Below are 21,627 nucleotides of genomic sequence, written 5' to 3'. Positions count from 1 at the left end.
GCACAGAGTATGCAACAAAATCATAATACAAGTTCTATATGTTTGGATATTATGAAGTTAATCATTAGTTATAAACCAGGTAATCATTCTCACAACAGAAGCGCAGTGGGCAATCAGGAAACCTTCATCTATTGCAGCTGCTGTGCATGACAGGAGTCACTGAAGCCAGGCTAATCCTACCCTTCCTGACAGCATCTAACATGAACAGCCAGGGTACAGATCACTGTGGTTACGCTACAGTGACAGTGACAGTGAAAGGAGGTATTTAGAAAAACATGGGAATATCACCCAGTTATCTCACAGTGACTATTATTTTAAAAGACCGATGACCTAAAAGCACATCATGCCCTTTACATGGCTCTTCCTCTTTTTTTTTTTAATACAGTATTTTAGTATATTCATGCAATTTACTAATAACTCGTGTCTTAGCTTTGACTTTTAAGAATTGGATTTGAGGAAATTATCACTTAATTTTGAAATTTCAGGCAGCCATTGGCAAGATTTGCAGACTGGAAGATATTAATAACAAAAGTACAGTATTTTCTTTGGAATTCGCACATTAAACAGTTTCCTTTCTTCCTTCCATGCTGTATAGTGTCTGCATGAATGTGGTTTATTTAAAAAAAAAATCCAATCTCATTTGCCGAGTTGCGAAGCCAAACAATTTAACGTAAATCAAATGGCTGTCTGGAAGAAAGAACATATTTTCTTTCTTCCAATTTACTAGGATAAAGTTGCCAGATGCCAAATCCATATATACCTCAGAAATAAGTGGAAAATTTTACATAAAAATGATGTTTTGATAGATGGTTTGTTTATATCCATATAGACACAGGTGGGCAGGTATGTATAAAATGACACATATCTATCAGCTTTGCCTCTAAGTAGTTCTTTCCTATTAAAACATGAACAAAATTGTCAGAAATCATAGGCAGCATTCAAAAAACGTTGATCTTCATAGCAACAGACATTGCTAATAAGGTTGTATCATAAAAATAGGGATGAAAACCTAAGAAACCAAGCAACATCCTAACTCAGCAAAGCACTGCAACATTTCATCATTGCACTGACTAAAAAGATAAATCGAAGCCATGCTTAGAAGTTATGCTTTCTGCTAAATCTTTTAAGATTTGTGAGTGTTATGCATTTTGTACACAGGTAGTGAGCGCAGTCAGTTCTTAGTGCATTGAGCCTACATAATGAAACGTGTTTCCATTAACGACCCCCCCGCCCCCAACAAAGCTTTCAAATGCAAAAAGATTTCCTTGAGGTGTGGTTTTAACAGGCGATGTAGGAATGCGAGGGAAAAAGTAGATGCTGCTGCACACTGTGCTGGTGAGTTCATGCCAGAGGCTGAGGAAAAGGTGGAGGGACGACGCTGAATGCCGGTACCTGGCTTTGACCTGCCTACTGGCCTCTTCCTCCCCCTCATCCTCAGTATTGGGCTCTGTGACTGGCTGCTCTTCTTCCTCCTCTTCATACTCTTCCTCCCCTCTGAGGTCAGACCAAGGAAAGAGGCATGCAGTGGGATGGAAAGAGAGAAGGTGGAAGAGAAAACGATGTGAGTTCCCAGCAAAAGAAAGGCAATGAAGTTAGAAATGGAAGGAAAACATTGAGGGGCAGGGGGGAGTTACGGCCCCCCTGTTAGACAAACAGCCGCCTAAAACTGCCTGCTAAGTATGTGTTGGCGCAAGGGTAGCTACCAATACAAAAATTTTATTCTCTTCCCTATTTATATTTTTTACCATAAATTTTTAAGACCCCAAAGATGCCATTGTTTTTTCTTGAGCCTGGCTTTCCATTTGCTGCTGCCCTACCTGCAGAGGCATTAATGGGAAACATTCATGACAATACCGGTGTTCAAGTCGTTAGCCATTAAGCTGTGTCTCTTTGGCTTAAAGGACAGTTACACACTGTGCTGGCATGGGACAGCTGGCACTGGACATCACACTTTCTATATTAACACAAATAAAACATTCCTGTTAAGCAGCCGATAGCTCAACTGGAAAACAGAACAGGGTGATCCATCAAGTTAGAAAAAACAGAGAGACCAAGTCAGTTCAGGACTATTTGCAAATAGCAATATTTAAGTTATCGGATGCCAGTACATGAACTATTTCAGTAAAGAATCATTAGTATGGTCAAAGCAGGCTTCAGTTCAGCAGTAATTCTGCCAGAGGAGAATTGTAAGTCTCACATAAAGCCTCCATAACCTACAAGACACATAAGTAAAAAATGAAAACTATATTTAAGAAAAAAACAAAAAGGCTACATTGTCTGCCTCCTCTCTCTCCCATTTATGCCTTTCCTCCCCAAACCAACAGACTTGTGGAAGATTTAGAAAAAATTCTCTCTTTGGACTACTTTTGCATTTGCAGTTGATCCAGTCTCCACTCGATTTAATGATGAATACCATTAGGTTATGTTCCACGCAAAAAGTAAAACATACAAACAGTAATAAAGTTTGTAAGACACTCATATTCCTTGCATTTTCCTGAAAGCTGGTTTTCTTTTCTCTAATTCTGAAGGGATGCTCTGTGCATTTTTTTCCATTTAGAATTAGTTTCCATATCATAAGAATAATGAATATTTACAATGTGTGATCATAAACTCATCGAGTACAATGCAAAGGGTCAATCCAAAATCGGTTGCATTTGTATGGAGTTAGTTATAGAATAATCAGGAAAATGGCAGCACCTGGAACTTTTCCAATACTCTGGCAAACATCTGTAAGGTAGACACTTTCAACCATTCCTAAGGTATCATAGTGACATAACCATCTCAATTGTTATCTCTCCATCTCCTTGTCTTCTCCACAGACATACATCTCCCCTATAGAGACACCTCTCAACTTCCACACATGCATACATTGGTATACCAAAAAAAAAAAAAAAAACAAACCCAAAAAACCAAAAAAGGAGTTGACCAGGGAGCACTCATATCACTCCTTCTCCTTACTAATGAGCAGCTCAGTACTAGCTTTGCTGTTATCTCCTGTGAAGGGCAAACGTCCATACCTGCCAGTCCTACAGCAATCACATTTGGGAAATAACTCATGAAGCTCTGTGAGATCATTGTTCCCTCATAAGAGCACAATGTATCCTATAATGTTAATAGCACAGCTATTGCTAACATGAACAAGAGTGGCCTTGTTATTACTGTGTTTTAAGCTCCCACCAGGTTTCAGTTTGATGACATCAAATTCCTTGCTCTCCTCAGTTGTCTCGAAACGCCCAAAATCGTAACAGAAGTACTCATCGGATGTGGTGGATCTCATAAATTTGAAAGCGTTCTTTGAGAGTTTATTTGTTCACACGATTGCATGGTAGGAAGGACAGGAGTTTAGACAATACGGGTTGAACTAGGAACCACTGGAGTTATGTTTGCACTGAATGGAAAGAGAAGGTGAGCAGAAAAAAGCATCCAGAACCAAGAGGGTAAGCTTATGGTTAAGGATCAGTTCATAACACAGGATCATTGGGCCCCTAAGCTAACATTTGCCAGGTGAGCAACACATCCTGGGTATTTTCCTTGAGATCTCGTCATCCTGTCTTTACATCTTGTGTTTATAAACCTGAGCCTGCCATTTAAAGTCTTGATACCAACTCTTTTATTTACCCGAAGTGAAAGCTGTTACTTTCCCCACTGTTCAGCGTTTTTGTAATCAGAATTTATCAGAATAGGATATTTAATTGGTACCTAGAGGCCCAAAATTACTTTCACCCTACAGCGTATTTCCCTAGAGCCAGCCAAAGTTTGGAACTAAATAAGGACTTACTATTCTAATTTTAGGCACCCATTTTTGAAAATGCTGAGCTTCTGTGTAGAAAATGTACAACTGTCAAGTGAGCCATATATATTAAATACTACAGGTGAGCAGTAATCAATTAAAATACAGTTGTCTGGGTTTCTTACTGCTTTGCAAAGCATCATTCTAATTCATTATTGGAAAAATCTGACTCCCATACAACTAGCTTAATTATAAATATGAAAACACCCTAAATTAAATTATATATAACAGCCTTCATAAAATTAGGATATATGACCCATCCCTCACAAAAAATTTAATCCACCTTTCCCTGGAAGGACTAGCTTTCTGCGAAAAAATCCTGAAAACCAAGCAGCTTTTAGAATTACAACAGGAATGTCCATATAAGCTCAGGTTAACAGTCAAAAAACAAACTCAGACACAGAACTGTGATATCTCAATTTCCAGAGCCATCAATGACATGTTTTCCATAAGCACTAGCATTTACTTAAAAAACATGACAAACTCAGACACAGAACTGTGCTATCTCAATTTCCAGAGCCATCAATGACATATTTTCCATAAGCACTAGCATTTACTTAAAAAACATGACTAAAATAGAAATAGCTCTTCAGAATACACATGAGGTAGCTATACTTAAAGGACCTTAGTTTTTTACGTACATGCTTCTTTCAGATAAACTGTGCAATACAGCCATGTGCTGAAGGCTAAGTTATAAAACAGGGAATTAATTTCATCTTTAAGTCAGTTACTGGACTGAAAACCATTATCACATAAAGAGCAGTTTGGGACTTGTAAGGTTTTTGTTTCAGTCTATAGGTAGAGACACACTCCTGCCTACAACACGAAACAGAACTTAGAGCAGGAGGTGATATGACCAACATGGAGCTGAACGAAGTTTAGCCCCTGTCCTCCTTCATGATGGGTCATGAACTATTAATAACGTCACATGAAGGAAATACTTCTCTCTGCTGTGATGTTTATCTGCAAGTTCGTTTTAGGAAGCAAAAGGCCAAGACCCCGCTTCGCAGATCTTAAGACTTGCTGTACTCTGAAGGAGTAGATCAAGAGCAACAGCACCTTAATTTGTATATTATTTGAGAATATCATATTTCAAAAGAAATATGTGTGTACAGCAACCCTCTGTGGCACACTGATTTTTACAGTTTATAATCAGACATTAACACATCCCTGATGGGTACCGTTTCCAAGCTGCATATTTTGTTGGAAGTCAATCTCTTATTGATTATTGCACATATATCTGAACTGTGGATAATAAAAAAGAAAACTGAATTAACTGGGTGGGGTCTAAGAAGTGAGCATATGCAAATGATACACACACCCTCTCTGCTCACGAAGTACACCAAGCAGGCGTTATACGCCTATTAGAGGGACTGGCTTGGTGGACTGGCATTCCCAAGGCTGCTGACAGCAGACAGCAATAGTCAGATGCTGAGATCTGAGATGGACAAAATACTGAAAATGAGTTTATTTATTCCTGACCCCAAAAGAGGACTTCTATAATCACCTGACTCAGCTTTTCTTATGACAGAGGCTGGAAGTGAACTGATGTCTCCACTCCCCTCCAGCTGTCTAGGAACAGTGAAATGGCTCTGTGCGCCCATCGCCATACCTTAATTGGTGGATTAATTTTACAGAGTCCAGTCAGATGATTCTCCTGTCAGGCCAAGGACTCTTTCCTCAAATCTCCTTGACTTCCAGATCAAAAGCTTAGATGAAGCTTTGATTGGAAAGCTCTCTTCCTCTGCTAATATTACCTTTAGGAGGAGAGCAGGTACATGGCAATTGGCGGGAAAAGCCAGAGGAAGGAGCTGGCTCTCTGTGTGTTGGCTGCAGAGATGACTGGTGGTGTGCATGGAGGCGGGCATGCTCCCCAGCCTGCAGGAGCCAAGTTCAGTTGAGGGAATCATGCATAATGGAAATAAGTGCATGCTTAGGAGAGATGGTCAATGCTTGGAAACTCCTCCTCCAGCAACTACACTCACAGTTTCAGACCCCTGGACCATCCCCAGAAAGTGGCTCAGATTCACATCAGAGGAGAGGCGTAAGCTCACAGGCAGTAATCAAGTGCGTTCTTCTTTCAGCCAAAGCAATAGTGGCAGTTGTTTCGCAGTACTGTTAGAGAACAGATATTCTGTCCAGGAAAACAGGTAGTACCTGTTAGCTAAATCTTTCCCAAGAGGTAGAAACGGAAAATTTCCACTTGATTATTTATTAAAACAGGAAAACACCAACTACAGACACATGACATTCTTGTAAAGCTAAGAATGTCAGACAGAAGGATGCTCAAACAGAACAGCAGATTTGTGAATTCATCTGGACCCTTCAGGGTTATATGTTCATTTTTGTGTGCAGTGGAGAAGGGATGATGTGTAAAAGCTCACTTTCCCTCCCACATACACATGCAAATTTGGTGTCAGTGCAATAGTAGAATTAAATTAAGAAAAATGATTCATAGGGAGGTTTTCAATTAAACTAGGTTCCAGAAGCCAGCATGTTTTTGGTAGCGCAGAGGAACCTATCCTGTTTAACAAAAGGCAAATATTTATCCTGAGGCAGGAAGGAAGGGTTTCAGCTAATGCTGAAGGATCAGATATATTCAGCTAACCTTAAGCCTACTGCTGGGTTACTTCAGATCCATGGTAACAGTACCAGATTAGAAGTATTTGAACAAAAGCTTTACAGCAGTGAAAACAAATTTCAAAACAATCACTGCATTTATTTCCATCTTTAAAATGGATTACTGCTACAGGCTAACACCCCCACCAACCAACCAAACAAAACCCCAAAACCCCACAAATCTTTATAAAGTATATCATCAGTCATGGCAACTAACATGCATCTACTAGGGCACAGTTTGTTCTCAGTTGTTTCAGCTAAAGTTTGACATGAAAGTATTTGTAGTCCCTTAAAATATGTGCATGTTTAAAAAGACTATGAAAGTGCAGTTTATGGATACGGAACCACGAGGGCATCAAAACGAAATCTGGGCAAAGGCTTTAGAACTAATGGCTTAACCTTTCTCCTTTTCTAAATTAAAAAAAAAAAGGAAATAAATAGAGTGCCAATCAAACTTGTCCTGCTGATATTAAATAGCTACTCTAAGTTGCAGAGACACAAACACTAACAAACACAGACTGATGAAAGGAAATGATAATCAAGGGACTTACCTACAAGTTTAGCTGAAGGCAGGGGCAAAGTCCCTAAGACGCTAGGCATCATACCTAACACACACCTAACCCAGCCACAGCTAGATGATTTTAAAATTAATGCACCATTCTGAAGACACCAACTCTCACTCCACAAGAACTCAAAGCACCGAAAAATGCTCTCCATCGTACTGGTCCCTAGAGCTGAACAATGTGTACAAGGTTATCTAGCCACTGTCCTCTCCAGGCTCCCCACAAACTCCAACCCCCCCCCCCCTAAAGATACAGCTAATAGAAAAATCAAAGGCTGTGCTGAAGAAAAAAAAGAAACAAACCCCAAAGCCAGAAAATAAGCATGAGCACAGAAATACATTCTACTCTGTCTGGTATCAAACGAAATTTTTAAAGTGTAAGAAAATTTTTAAAGTGTAAAACTCAGTTGGCGAGGTACGCAGCGGCGGGCACGGTAAGTTCTGTGGCTGAGCGCTAGAGTGAGGTGGACGGGGGGGTTCCCAGAGCCATGGAAACCCGAGGCAGAGCCGAGAGCCCCGCCGGGAGCCAGCAGCTGTTGGCAGGAGCAAGCACGGGAGATTTAAACGTCCCCAGGGAGTGCTGCCACCAGGGCGGGCAAACAGGGCATGCCGCAGCAGCCAGAGCGTGGCACAGCAGCTGGCGCGGCAGGGCGCGCAGGAAGGGCGCTGCAACCTGCTTGTAGGCCCACAGCCCGGGGAAGTGCTCTAGGACTCTGCCAGGATGGTGGGCGCTCGCCTCGGAGTTAAAACCAGTGCTCCTGCGGAGAGAGCCCCTGAGATGCCTGATGCTTCCACCCAGATGGAACTGGCGAGGAAGGAGACGTCAGTACAGGTGGTAGGTTGCAATGAGTGCCCAGACACTTCTCCTGGAGAAAAGGTAAGTACCTGCGTAAGGTGTGCACAGGTTGATGATCTGTTACGTCAGGCGGCCGAGTTGCAGGAAACAGTCAAAAGGCTGCGCAGTATTAGAGGAGCCGAGACAGATAGGTGGCTTCAGAACCATGCTCCTGTAGTGGACGCTACTGAGAATGAGGCACCTTGGACCTGGTGGCCAACAAAAGCAGGACCCCACTTCAGTCCCCACCCTCCAGCATCACAACCAAAACCAGATATGAAGCTTTAACAGCCATAAACACCCACGAGCAAGGTCTGCAAGGAGAAACTGTACCAGCAGCACACAGTGGGTACCGTAAAAAGAAACAATGAGTGCTCGCAGTGGGTGACTCTCTGTCAAGGGGCACTGAGGCGCCCATCTGCTGGGAGCCACGAGAGGCATGCTGCCTTCCGGGAGCTAAGGTCCGAGATGTTGCCGAGAGGGTGCCACAACTTGTCAGGAGCACAGACTGCTTACTGTCCACTGCTACTCTTTCACATGGGCACGAATGACACCGCAACCCAGAACCTGGGCAGAATCAAGGAAGACTACAAAGCCCTGGGGGTGCAAGTGAAAAGTGTTGATGCCCAAGTTATCTTTTCTTCCATTTTACCAGTTAGAGGCAAGGGGGCAGCCAGAAATAGACGTATAATGCACATCAACTCCTGGCTTTGTGGCTGGTGCCGTTGTGAGGGTTTTGGCTTTTATGACAACGGGACATTCTTTGATGACTATAACCTGTTAGGGAGGGATGGGATCCACCTGTCTAGAAGAGGCAAGGCAATCTTTGGCAGCAGGCTGGACAACTTGGTGAGGCGGGCTTTAAACTGAAGGACTCGGGGGCAGGCTTCAAAGTAGCAACACTCACGCCATTGCATCCAGCTGGGGAATAAGCCAGGCCAGCCAGAGCAGCGACAAATGTTCCTTAGCTGCCTCCTAAGATGAGAACCACAAGGCCAACCACCTCAAGGGTGTGTATGGCTATGGTGGATCCTCTTGCACCCCTCCTGGGAAACGCGTATGCTTGATTATCTCTCTGAAATACCTGTACACCAACGCACACAGCATGGGGAATAAAAAGGAAGCATTAGAGATCTGTGTGCGGTTGCAGGGCCATGATCTCATTGCAATTACAGGGGCACGGTGGGATGGCTCGCATGACTGGAATGCTATCATGGATGGCTACGTACTTTTTAGGAAAGACAGGCCAGCAAGGCAAGGTGGTGGAGTTGCTCTTTATGTGAGAGAGCAACTGGAATATATCAAGCTCTGCCTAGGGGTGAATGCAGAATGAGTCAAGAGCTTATGGGTAAGAATTAAGGGGCAGGCTAATATGGGTGACATTGTTATGGGTATTTAGCACAGGCCACACTGGAACAGGCTGCCCAGAGAGGTTGTAGAGTCTCCTTCTCTGGAGACATTCAAAACCCGCCTGGACGCAATCCTGTGCAACCTGCTCTAGGTGAACCTGCTTTAGCTGAGGGGTTGGACTAGATGATCTCCAGAGGTCCCTTCCAACCCCAACCATTCTGTGATTCTGTGATATGCTTTAAATAATTTTAATTCAGGAAGAATTTGACCACTAATGTTTGAATAGAACAACAGGAAAAAGGATGGTCTTGACATAATTAGGCTACCAACGTTTTGGTCTGCACACACAATGTACATAAAAGTTAATTTATGAGATAACAGCACATTAAAATATCTCCGTTTTGGTATATGATTCCCATTCTTGTAGGGCTCACTGAACCTTTATAAAGTCTTACTAAATATTTCTTTGTAATTTTACAGGTCGTTAGACAAGGCCCTAAGTGTACTTCTGAGCCTTTTGTGACCAGCCATAGAATTATACAGAAATTCCCAAGAAATGCGAACACTGGACCTTCAGTGAAAAAAGGGGCCTTGGAGTTATGAAGCAACCCAGAAGAGAAAGGACAGGGGAATTGTAAAGCTATCAGCCATTATTCCCACACTCTCTGAAAATGACCCTATGTGCCGTTAATTACTGATGAGGAATTTTCCTCTCCCTTCCTCTTTGTAATTAAGTCAGGTGCTTTTCAGTTTAGCTTCTTTAAATTACTTTCATTTACACTTTCACTGCCTTTCAGAGGAGCAGCACCTGACTAGGACTACAGACCACATTCAGTGAAGTAAGATCACCATTAGCCATTCCACAATATTATTCTACATAAAATACTGCAGTTGATCTCACAGATTTTTTTTTTAAGGTTGTTCCCCTCCCCCCTTAAAACCTCTGACCTGTTTTACGTCTTGCACAGCACTTGGAAAGCTGCTTCTGAAACCCTCACAGGTGAACAAATAGAAAATGAAAAATATTCCATCAAGGAGAGATCTTTACAAGTCACAGTGGATGTAATTCTATTTTCTTTTGCAATCGCTTGCCATTGTCCTCAATTTATGAGTGAAATTCCACTTTCATAGGTTAGACAGCACAATTCATAGCCAAATTCCTAAGTCCTTGTAAAACAAACAAATGCTTTAGTACACTTCTCCTTCTTCCCTTCTTCTATCCTAGCTGCCAGAACAGATTCAACTAGTCTTTATGTGAAAGCCAAAAGTGGTAAGAATCTAAATTAATCATTTAATATTCTCTATAAAGATATGGCAATATACTTTCCTCCTCCATTGAAAACAAAACTAAAGAAACCACCTATTAATCCCGCCCTCATTTCCATTCCACTGCTACCTGTTATAGACCACTGCAGCTGGTGCAATTATGTGAAGATGAAAATCCATGAGATGATATGGACAACAACTTACTTGTGAAGCCTCAAAATTTGGCCTTCTGCACAGAGAGGAAACTGAGATGCATAATTATAAAGGAAAATTATCCTACTATTTCTGCCCTAAGTAAAGAAAACTGTTCAGGAAAAAAAGTTGAGGAAATGACAAATAATGTAAAGTAGGTGTGCTCTCTATGCCTTCATGATATGCTGTTCTTTATCTTTAGGTTACTGTTATTTTCTTATCCCTGAAATGATCAGTAACAACTTTTCACACCTAAATAACACCTAGGTAATGCCTCCACATTTTTTTTAATTGATGCAGTTGGTTTATTTGGACACATCAAAGCAGAGCAAGACAGCAGAGTCTTGCTTAAGATACTGGCAAGGCTGTGCAAAGACTTCAAGACTCCCAACTCTCTGATCACTGAACAGCACAGCTGTTTTTACCTCTGTATGAGCAGAAGAGGTAAAGAAACAGAATCACGATGTAGAGAGACTTTAGGAGCAATAAATACTGAAACATAAACAGAAAGAGAGAAGAAATGGTCTTTTCAGAGCTTGGAACTGCATATTGGTTGACACTTGAAGGTTACTGTTACTGCCCCTTACTTCAAAGGGAGGGATCTGGAAATGGCATCCTGCCAAACTGCTGTCTTTTTTTCCTCTCATCGCATCAGATGTGTAAAAAGACTTTCCTGACCTTAGAGGATCATGTTTACAAATACTGGGAACACACTGCGAAGGGGAACTCTCTAAGGCATGCATAGTCCAGTGCATACGACACTACCATAGACCTCCAGAGAAACGTGTTCATATCCTGGTTTGGCATTACATTTCTTCAGGTAGTTCACCAAAGCTAAATACATAGTGGAAAAAAAAGTAAAAAAAATTAGGCTAAGTTGCACTGTGCTTTCATTTGCCATGCAGCTATAACCCCATTTAAATTTCAGTGCTTTCTTCATTCCTCTTGAAATTCAAACAGGGAAAATCTACCATTGCCTTTACAGCAAAGTACAGTGCTGTCAACTGGACTGTGTACGTATACCAGGTACAAAACATTTCCTTTCAGCAAGACCCACAAACAGCAAACAGTACCCCTACCACAAAACCTGACATTTCTACACAGATATTTTAATTCAGATAAAAAGTGCTGCTATCAAGCTGAGACAGTAATAGGACCAGTGGAGTCTTTTGTTTATGGTATGGCTTTGAAAGAAAACTTTTCTTAACCCATCTCATGTCTCTTCCTCTACTGCATTCCTTACAGAAGCTTCCAAGATATTCTTACAAAGAGTAAGATCACAAATTTCACATTTTTATTCTCTCTCCTTTCAAATCTGCTTGACTTCATCCTTCAAATAACCCTACCTGCACAAGAGAAATAAACGTATCCTCCCTGCCCCAAACCTAAAATAGCAGATCAGATTTTGTAATGTTATTGTCAGAGACTAATAAAAGTCTGATGCTATGAACAGATGCTCCCTTACCAAGCCTTTTAATGTCATGGATAAATCTTCTTTCCAAAACCACTGCTTTTACATCCCGTTTCCATTTTTGCCCATACCAACCAAAGTGTGAAAAAAGTTAATACCTCCCATGTAATCACAGAATCATTGAATCATAGAATCGTCTAGGTTGGAAAAGACCTTTAAGATCATCCAGTCCAACCATTAACCTACACTACCAAGTCTACTCTAAGCCAATCAAGGGTAGACTAGAGTAAACCATGTCCCGAAGTGCCACATCTACCCATTTTTTGAACACTTCCAGGGATGGGGACTCCACCACCTCTCTGGGCAGCCTGTTCCAATGCTTGACCGCCCTTTCCGTAAAGAAATTTTTCCTAATTTCCAGCCTAGACCTCCCCTGGTGCAGCTTGAGCCCATTTCCTCTCGTCCTATCGCTAGCTACTTGGGAGAAGAGACCAACACCCACCTCACTACTACCTCCTTTCAGGTAGTTGTAGAGAGCGATAAGGTCTCCCCTCAGCCTCCTCCAGACTAAACAACCCCAGTTCCCTCAGCCACTCCTCATAAGGCCTGTGCTCCAGACCCTTCACCAGCCTTGTTGCCCTTCTCTGGACACGTTCCAGCACCTCAAAGTCTTTCTTGTATTGAGGGGCCCAAAACTGGACACAGTATTCCAGGTGCGGCCTCACCAGCGCCGAGTACAGGGGGACAATCACCTCCCTGCTCTTGCTGGCCACAGCATTCCTGATACAAGCCAGGATGCTGTTGGCCTTCTTGGCCACCTGGGCACACTGCTGGCTCATGTTCAGCCGGCTGTCTACCAACACCCCCAGATCCTTTTTGGCCAGGCAGCTTTCCAGCCACTCCTCCCTAAGCCTGTAGCGTTGCATGGGGTTGTTGTGCCCGAAGTGCAGGACCTGGCACTTGGCCTTGTTGAACCTCATACAGTTGGCCTTGGCCCATCGATCCAGCCTGTCCAGGTCCTGATCATATGCCATCCTATTTCAAAGCCCTCCCAAATGCTAGGTAGCTCAGCTTATACGTATATGTATTAAAGGGATCCTTAGCATATCTATAGATATGTGAATGTGTGTTTATCCTGGAGATGTTTTCTTTGTCTAGATTCATGCCTCAATTGTTTTAAATATCCAAAACCAGGAACCAGAGATAAATATCTAGGAAAAAAAAATACATTTGTTTCTTTTCTCTTCTGGGCCATTAATAATCCATATCACAGCCTGAGTCCTTCATTAAATGCTGATGTTGAGTCTCCCCACTTTGCTGTTTCATACCTATCATACCACTCATTGTATTTGTCACAGACAGCAACTCTAAGAGATGTGGAATGTACCCATCCTAAATAAAATAAAATACACCCCACCCACCACTGTAACCAGCACTTTGATTTATAGCCATAAGTATTTACATAATCAAAATATTTCACACAGTGTAGTGGAAAGTCACCAGAACTTGAAACACCATGAAAAAACCTACAATTTTGCCATAGTAAATGCTAGAGAAAAATCAAAGATTAGTTATGGTTTAGGATGTCTGAAAACATGGAAAATCATAATAAAAAAAAAAAAAAAAGAAGTCTCAGCTGTATTTTGGACAAACCACCCCTGCAGGCCTGGCTCTACATGAAACAATTTGAATAATCAGTTAATGGGGCATAATAGCCAAACTAAGGTCTGTGCCGTTGGTTAGAAACTCGACAGGAATCTGAAGTTAAGCACAAAAAATGCTTAGCATCAGAGGCTCAGCTGTGTTCATTGTTTTCTGGTAAAACCAAAATAATGTCACGATCTCTTCCTGCCTCTCAGCAATCCTCAAGCATCAGAAACATGTATTTTCTAACAAACAGATCCTTATGACTTCTCAGCAGAGCCTTCCTTTATTTAGACAACAATTTTCCAATTTTTTCTGGGACTGTGAAAGCTGTGAAAGCCCTTGAGCCCAGTTTGCACCAGGCAATGGTACTGTGTCCATCTAGCCCAGAAATTTGCAGGAAACTTTGGAATTCCTTGTGCTACGCTTTGCTCAGAGGAAGAGTCCTAACAGCCTTCCAGGCAGGACCCTAACAAAAGCACAGCTCAAAAGCCCATAATTCCCTGTTTGGTCTTCTGCTGGTTTTCCCTTCTCAATACAGTTCTCCTGAAGGCCAAGTTACTTCAGATTGAAAAATCTGGAAGCCTCAGGTGAACCTGAACAGTTGGTCTTCCTCATGCCTTTTTAGCCCCCTGGTCTAGAAAAGATAGCTTGTTAAATCCATGTTCTGTCACTGATTCAGGATGCAGGCTCTGCTCTGATGGGTTCCTAAAATGGCTGTCAGCTCTTCTGCTTGTTATGTTTGAAACATGGGAATACTGACAAGAAAAGTCCCAAACAAGGCCTGGTTATTGCGAGATGAACACACTATTGTGTGTTTTATGACTGATCCTAGTAATTCTTTCATGATTTTCAATGATATAAAACAAAACAAAGCTCTGAAAAAGAAGAAGAAATCAGAGAGTCTAGTAAAGTGAGGTAAATACCTAATCCTACTTATTCACAACTTTATAAACCTCAATCTTTGATTGTAACTAATTCCACAAAGCTTTGACAGAGCCATTCACCCAAATGCTGGTAAGAAGTGCCAGAGTAAATCTCACAGAAGCCTCCTTGAGTATATTTGCTAAGTTTGGCTGACACAGCTTTGATGGGGCACCCAGGGAGAGAGACGGGGATGTGCAAGTTCCATGCCACTCTTTATATTTTCCCCATCTCTATCCATTGTGTGGTTGGAAAAAGCTAGCTTTACTTTAAAAAAAAAAAGAAAAAAAAAAACCACCATGGAAGAATTTGTTTAAATGGCTACTGCTTAAGAAACAGCATGCTAGACCACAGATTGAGAGCACTCAATTTGGACCAGGACAGAAAACTTTAAGAGGTGCCCTCAGCAAAGCATTTAAAACATCATGTTAACGGGACTGAAGAAGTTTCCCCTAGGCTTCTTGGTGCTCTATGCCATCATGGTAAAAGAAAGAAGTTTTGAGCGAAGCAAACCTGCTGGTGGTCAGGATTGGCATTTTAAAGTACACTGCAGCAGCTACATGTCCTTAAACCAACCTTCAGCATTTCTTAGTAGTCGTTATCAACTTCTTTATTTATTTATTTAGTAGCAGGCACATTACATTTCTCCACGAAAACTATTTTAACACAAAGCAGATTTGGGTCTTTATTTGTTTTGAACCACAAGCAAAAAAGCAATACATTTAGTTTGGAAGAAGGTTGCCAAATGGATGAAAAAGGCCTGCAAGTTTTCCTTTTGGTTGCCCTTAGCATTTACGGTCAACTTTTCCCAGCTCAAAACCCAAAGTCTGCTCTCAATTAGCCTGGCGTAAATCAGAGCAAATACATTGACTTCAGACAGCTTTTCTGGATATAGAGCATTCTGAGACAGAACAGAATTTGGCCAATATTGTCTTTTTTTGTTTTACCGGCACCATGGATTTTTCTCTTTTTGGAAGACTTATCGGTTGACACAAAGCAGATGACTGTGGACAACCTGTTTGATGTGGTAAACAAAAGCAAAGTAACTGCCAAACCAGCTGACGGAGTTAGAAAGAAAAGAAACATGAACACTGTGGGAAGGGGAATGCTGAGGAAGAACTTGAACCTTCTTTGATTTTGGTAGTGAAGTCCAAAAATAACCAAGAATATTGCCCAAAACAAAATTTAGTATAGTGTAAGAGTGTGACTTTAATCTCTAATCACGTCCATCAGAAGCAATTCCACTGAACTTCATGGTGCTAATCCACTGTAAAATCAGACATAGACATCTGCAACCACACACAAAGTTTAGATAACAGCAGGAGCAACACAGTAAGACTATCATTAATATTGTTACATGTTTCCTCTTGGTAAAGAAAATGTAGTGAAGGAATAAAGAGACTGAAATCCATTTTGCAGACTATTCTTCAGAAAATACAGCACTGCAAAAACTTATTGTGAACTTTTTTCCTTCCTCGAGATGGACTAGGATTATGAAGCAAAAGAAGGTCACATTAGCAGAACACAGATCTGTCCTGCATGAACAAAAGTTACTTTCAGTTTAGAGAGGTAATCAGTAATTTTTATCCATTTGTACAGATTCCTCTCTACAACATTCATGATGGAAGCAGAAAGGACACAACAAGCATTTCTTTTGACAAAAACAGGTGATGCCTCCATCACATTTTAACACGATTCTAAAATTTCACTACAAATTGCAGTAAGGCCTAAACTTACGATGCTCTATTAAAATCCTTTAAACCAATAAATACGTTGCATCAGAGACCATGTGCTCAAATTTGAAAACTTGATTCCAGTAGGAACAATGTAGAGAGAAAAACCTCTTTCCAGTTAAGGTTAATTCAGACTTTATAAATGTGTAAAAAGTACAAGCCATACAACTTCACTGTTTTTCTGTTTAAATGTTAATGAATAGAAACCATGAAGCATTTACTTTACTTTCTGTCCCAGTTTAGCAATCAGGTGTAGAGATACTGTTGCATTCATCTGGACTATTTCACTGAAAGCTGAGAGACTCACTGGGATATGATAAAGCAGGAAGGCTGGTTTTCCTCTTCCTACCACAACTACAGATTTGGGTAGATGATGAGACTAAAACTGTGAAGGACAGAATCAGCTTTTCTGAGACACTTATTTACCAGAAACCCAGTGGGATTTATAGAAAAGCCAACAGTTGACTAGCTTCTTGTTATGGCAGCTTTGAAGATTTCACTGGGCATACAGTTTACATCTTTGGGTACTGACACATATTCTGTGGTCTGTAATGTCCAATGGGAACAAACCTGAGTTGCTAGCTACAATACTCCCTGTCTCTACCTGCTAAGAGGGTTGGAGAATGGGGAGGGAAAAAGGGATTTTCCTTGAACTAATACATGAAGTGAAGATCAGTGTTACATAAATTCATAATTAAATGCTTCTTTCCTTAGAGAGGCAGGTGAGCAAGTTAGAAGTTCCAAATGGAGTTGAAGGGCATTTAATTATTTTCCTAGAGAAGATTCCAAGGACAACTGCAACATGAAATTAAATTTTACTGCTTAAATGAAGATTTCTTTCTTGCATTTAAACTTAAAGTATGCTTTAAATTATGTCAGCTTCAAGGAGGATGCAGAGCAGAACTGGGTAATTTTTTTTTTCAGAAAAGGAAGATAATTATTGAAATTATGCTGTTGGTGAAAAAATATTTCAAAGAACTTATGAAACTAATCTGCCATGTTTATGCTGCCCCAATACTAAAAATCAGCTCAAACACAGATTCATTAGGAATTACTGAAGACTGCAAAATAAAGCTAGTAAGCAAACATTAATAGTGAGAAAATGTATTGGTAGCAGTTGGTATCCTGCATGACTTGTATTTGTTTAACTACAGTAAGAGAATCAACAATTTTTGTAGAGTTGAAGAACCCCCTGGTTTCTAATCTGAATTAATCAGTTTAACAAATCAATGATATCTGCTGCACATCCATGGGTACAGATTCTCAATCACATTGGTAAGCCATGAAGCAGGGCCCAAGATTATGCACGAGGCTTTCCATACAGAGCGGCTGAAGCCCCCAGCTGTACTCACACTGAAGATGCTTTAAACTCAGCCTCAAATGGACTGTCATCCTTGTCACCAGCCTGTAAGACCACGGGGCTCTCAGCCTCCAGCTCACTAAAGGCCCGGCCAATAGAAGGTGATGGAAAACAAGCATGAATGTGTTGCCAAATGCAAGAAGAAGAAAGGGGAAAAAAAAAAAAAAGCCATTATGTGATATACAACACACAACTACTGTTTAAATTATCTGGAGTCTTACATTTTCATATTGCCTGAAGCCAATAAGCTTTAGTCAACTTAGTTTGCTTTGCAAGAAGGGCTGCTTTACATGTAACACAGGATTTTAAGGCTCTAAGTTCACACCCAGTGCTAACCAACAGAAACCCCCAAGGAACTTCCTAAACGTTATAATCAACACTCTTCACGGATCATGCTTCTGTTTTGCAAATTGCACCTTGAGCATTGGGATGACAGATGTGTCCAGCTTTAGCTATCTGCAGCGTATGTATCTTCACCTGAGCTAGTCAGCCAGATTCCCTTTATGGTCCGCAGAGAGAAACAGCCAGTTTCAGAGCATTGATTCATCTTGGTTAAAATTTCAGGCATGTAGAATATGTTAGATAACTGAAGGCCTAGCAGTGCTTGCTGCACTCCACTGACATCAAAGGGAGGCAAGCTGATCAGACATCTGACTTCGGCAAAATTAATTCCAGCCCTCCTGTGAGGTAGTCAGACACGCTGGGGATCTGCAGCTCTCTTTTCTCCTTAGCATGCATAGCCCAAGCCCACTGTTAGGGGACTGGCAATGACACTAGCTTTGACTGACTCCAGTGTTACAGACTGCTGCTCAACTAGTCATTACTGTCTCACTAATTATAAAACATTAGATACATTCAGTATGACAGTGTAGTCTCAAATGAAAATATTTATGCTGGAATGCTGATTGCAAAGGGGGGCATGGGAGAAGAATGAACTGTAACATACACAGAACAAATAAGACTGCATTAATGTGACTATGCCCTTGTTACAATCTTCTGTTATGTTGCTATATTGAATATAAAATCTGTCAATGGATGAGGTTAACCTTGGTTAGTTCCCATATCCAATGCTCTACCTCATCTGGTTTGGGTCCATTTACTTAGGGTAGGTGGTGCCAAAGAACTTACCTAGGTAGATGAATGAAGTCACCTACAAATCCATTTCTTTTGGTTGTTGTTGGTTTGTTTTTGTTTTAACTTTAAATAGGCTTTTTTTTCTTTTTTTAATTCAATGGAAAGAGGGAGAAAAGAAAACAGAAGTCTGGCAGATGACTAAAGTGCAATGAACATAACGGAAAGTAACAGGGGGAAAAGAAAGGAGTATTCCCCCGCTCATGCACTTACCTCTCACTGAGATCTTCAACGCGCTGTCCGTGGCCTAGCATGAAGCTAGGGTTCGACTGACCGCACGGACTTGCGGGGGCTGATAAAGTGCTTTTGACGCTCTGTACCGAGTGCCTGCGGCTCCGTCGGCGCTCTAACCCCCTCCGCTCACTAGCACCAAGACTGGCCCTTCTCCGGTCCTTGCGCCCACTGGGAGGGGGGTCAGCACTCTCATCTCCATCCTCATGTCTCAGTGTCATCTGAGAAAGAAAGGAAGAAAGGCAAGGCTTCTGACACAGTTCCTTTAGGTGCCATAGGTTTTCACACCTAGGCTTTAAAAATTAACTGATCTCAACATGATTAACTCTTATAAGGATCACTATTTCTATAGCTATCCCTGTAAGTTGTTGCCTATCCATTAGTGCAGTGTAGCAGCTCTAATAATGGAATTATACACTGACATCTTGTATGGAACACTACAGGAGCTGTAACAACGCATTTATATATCTCCTAGTTTGCTTTTTTTTTTTTTTTTTAATGTAGGACATAATCTCCAAGGAAAATGAGCCGTGTTGGACACCTAGCTCTCTTTATTTCCTTCCAAAATACTTCAGTGAAGACTTGGCTCTAGTGAAATCAACAGTAAAAGCTCCATGCATTGACTGATTGAACATTTTCTCATGTTCAGCCATGACAATTGTAATGATTGAGTGGAAGTTACTGTATGCTACTTTAGAAAGTATTTTAGAATAGTGCCATCATTTCTTCCCAGACAAGGAAGAGATCAGCAGATGTATATGTAACTGCATTCCTCTTAAAACCCTCCATTTTCACAGATCTCCCTGCAAAGTAAACAAAGGGAAAAAAACCTAACAAACAAAACTATTTCTGTGAACTGGTACTACAATGGATTAAAAGAAAAAAACAGAGACCACACATCTCCTCTAAGCCTCCCAATTTTTAGGTTAGCATAATTGCTTTCACGTATGCCTTTCAGTGGAAAATTCAGTATTTCCTGCCAGTTCAGAAGCACTGTTGATACAGAGGAACATATGTATAATATCAGAAAAGAACGATGCTGAGAATAGGATGGCCACAATGACATTTGACAGAAACTTCTGACACAGGTTGGGAGCTCATCAGTTGGAAATAGCAGAGAAGTAAAATACAGGTGCAACACCTAGCATCTTGAAATACAGCACGCCGTTGACATGCCAATGTGACATACCTCTAACAGAAACAAAGCAAGTGCTACCTTAGGGTACGTAAGGAGAGATATCGCTGGCCGAAACAACGAAATTACTGGTGGATCTCATCTGAAATGCAGCATAACATTTAAGTACTCTTTATATGAGAAAGATCCATTCAAATAGGCAGAGGTACGGGAGAGGGCGATGTGGGTGATCAGAAGAATGCATATCTTCTTGTTTCTATTAGTCTTGTTATTCTGCTAATACTTACCAGAAGTGACTTTAACAAAATAATGGCAGGGGAAGTGTGATATCTCTGCTTAGGGTGTAAAATGTACTTCAGTGCGGAAGGAGAGATTTTTCAGATAAAGAACAACACTGGCAGAAAAAAGAGAGTGTGCATAGGCATGTCTAAATTTAGTCTGTTCATCAAGAGAAAGCTGGTATCCAAGTAAGCCAACTGCTAATTTTGCCATCAAGTCTTTCAGTAGGCACAGCATGTGCAAAAAGACCCACTTTTAAGATTAATGATCATCTTTTAAAAAGGATTTTATGAGCTGGTGCCTCTGACAATAGAAAAAGAAAGAAGGACACAGAGCCCTCTCGTTCTCACGTTCCTATTTTGGCCTGACTCTTCCTGCAAACTGCTGCATATAAAACTTAACTCTGCTAAAGCTGGTGAAGTGACATGGGTGTAGAGTTGATGAAGAAAATGGAGAATCAAATCTACCAAATCCTTTGCTGGACTTAGATGGAGATAAAGTAATTTCATTTCATCACACCAGAACACGAATTCACATTTACATTACATTAACTTCAGCCTAAACCTGCCCGCTCCAACACTTCCCGAAGTCTGAAAAGAGGCTAATTATTAAGAAACTGGCTATCCTACCGTTACATATAAATACTTCAGAGGTAGTTATTTTATACCAAGATGGTGAATGTGGAGTCACTCATTATTCCATTGCTGCAAACTGTATAGGATCTGGTCCAGTGTAAACTCGTAAACAAGGACTTGCTGGGTATTCAGCTGCAGAACAAGTGGTATTTGTGAAGCTGAGCTCAGTCGAACCTTTTTCATGAGCTGAATACTTTTGCATGTGGAAAGAACTTCTACTTACTTCAGGATGTGTAACTAGCAGTCTGAGAAAGTTTTAATTGCAGGCAGAACTGCCTCTAAGGAGGCTAGTAAATGTGCTGGTTTGCCTTGGAGTATGCCCCAGCTTTAGCACGAAATGCATTTGCATTAAATGCAGCTATGTACCGCGGCAGGTCACATATACGAATGTGTATAATACTTCTAGCAACCAGATGTTTTTCTTTGAATATAAAATAGATAACCAAATTTCACCTAGGTTACGTTCCCCCCTCCTCTCGGCTTTGAAGTTTGCACAAGCTGTAAGATGCATAAACCAGGGCATGTTATGT

At 41.1% G+C, this 21,627-nt stretch overlaps 1 protein-coding gene across 2 annotated transcripts in view; it reads right to left on the bottom strand.

Moving 5' to 3' along the window:
• Nucleotides 1-21,627, bottom strand: part of FHOD3 (formin homology 2 domain containing 3) — a 406,597-nt gene that overhangs the window by 98,314 nt on the left and 286,656 nt on the right. For both annotated transcript variants that reach the window (XM_075704917.1, XM_075704918.1), the window contains exon 10: nucleotides 19,031-19,269. In XM_075704917.1, the coding sequence (XP_075561032.1) occupies nucleotides 19,031-19,269 (239 nt within the window). The remainder of the gene's footprint in view (nucleotides 1-19,030; nucleotides 19,270-21,627) is intronic.

Source organism: Pelecanus crispus, chromosome 2, assembly GCF_030463565.1.
Source record: "Pelecanus crispus isolate bPelCri1 chromosome 2, bPelCri1.pri, whole genome shotgun sequence".
Classification (NCBI taxonomy): Eukaryota; Metazoa; Chordata; class Aves; order Pelecaniformes; family Pelecanidae; genus Pelecanus; species Pelecanus crispus.
The sequence above is the reverse complement of the archived record's forward strand: the minus strand, read 5'-3'. Positions and strand labels throughout refer to the sequence as shown.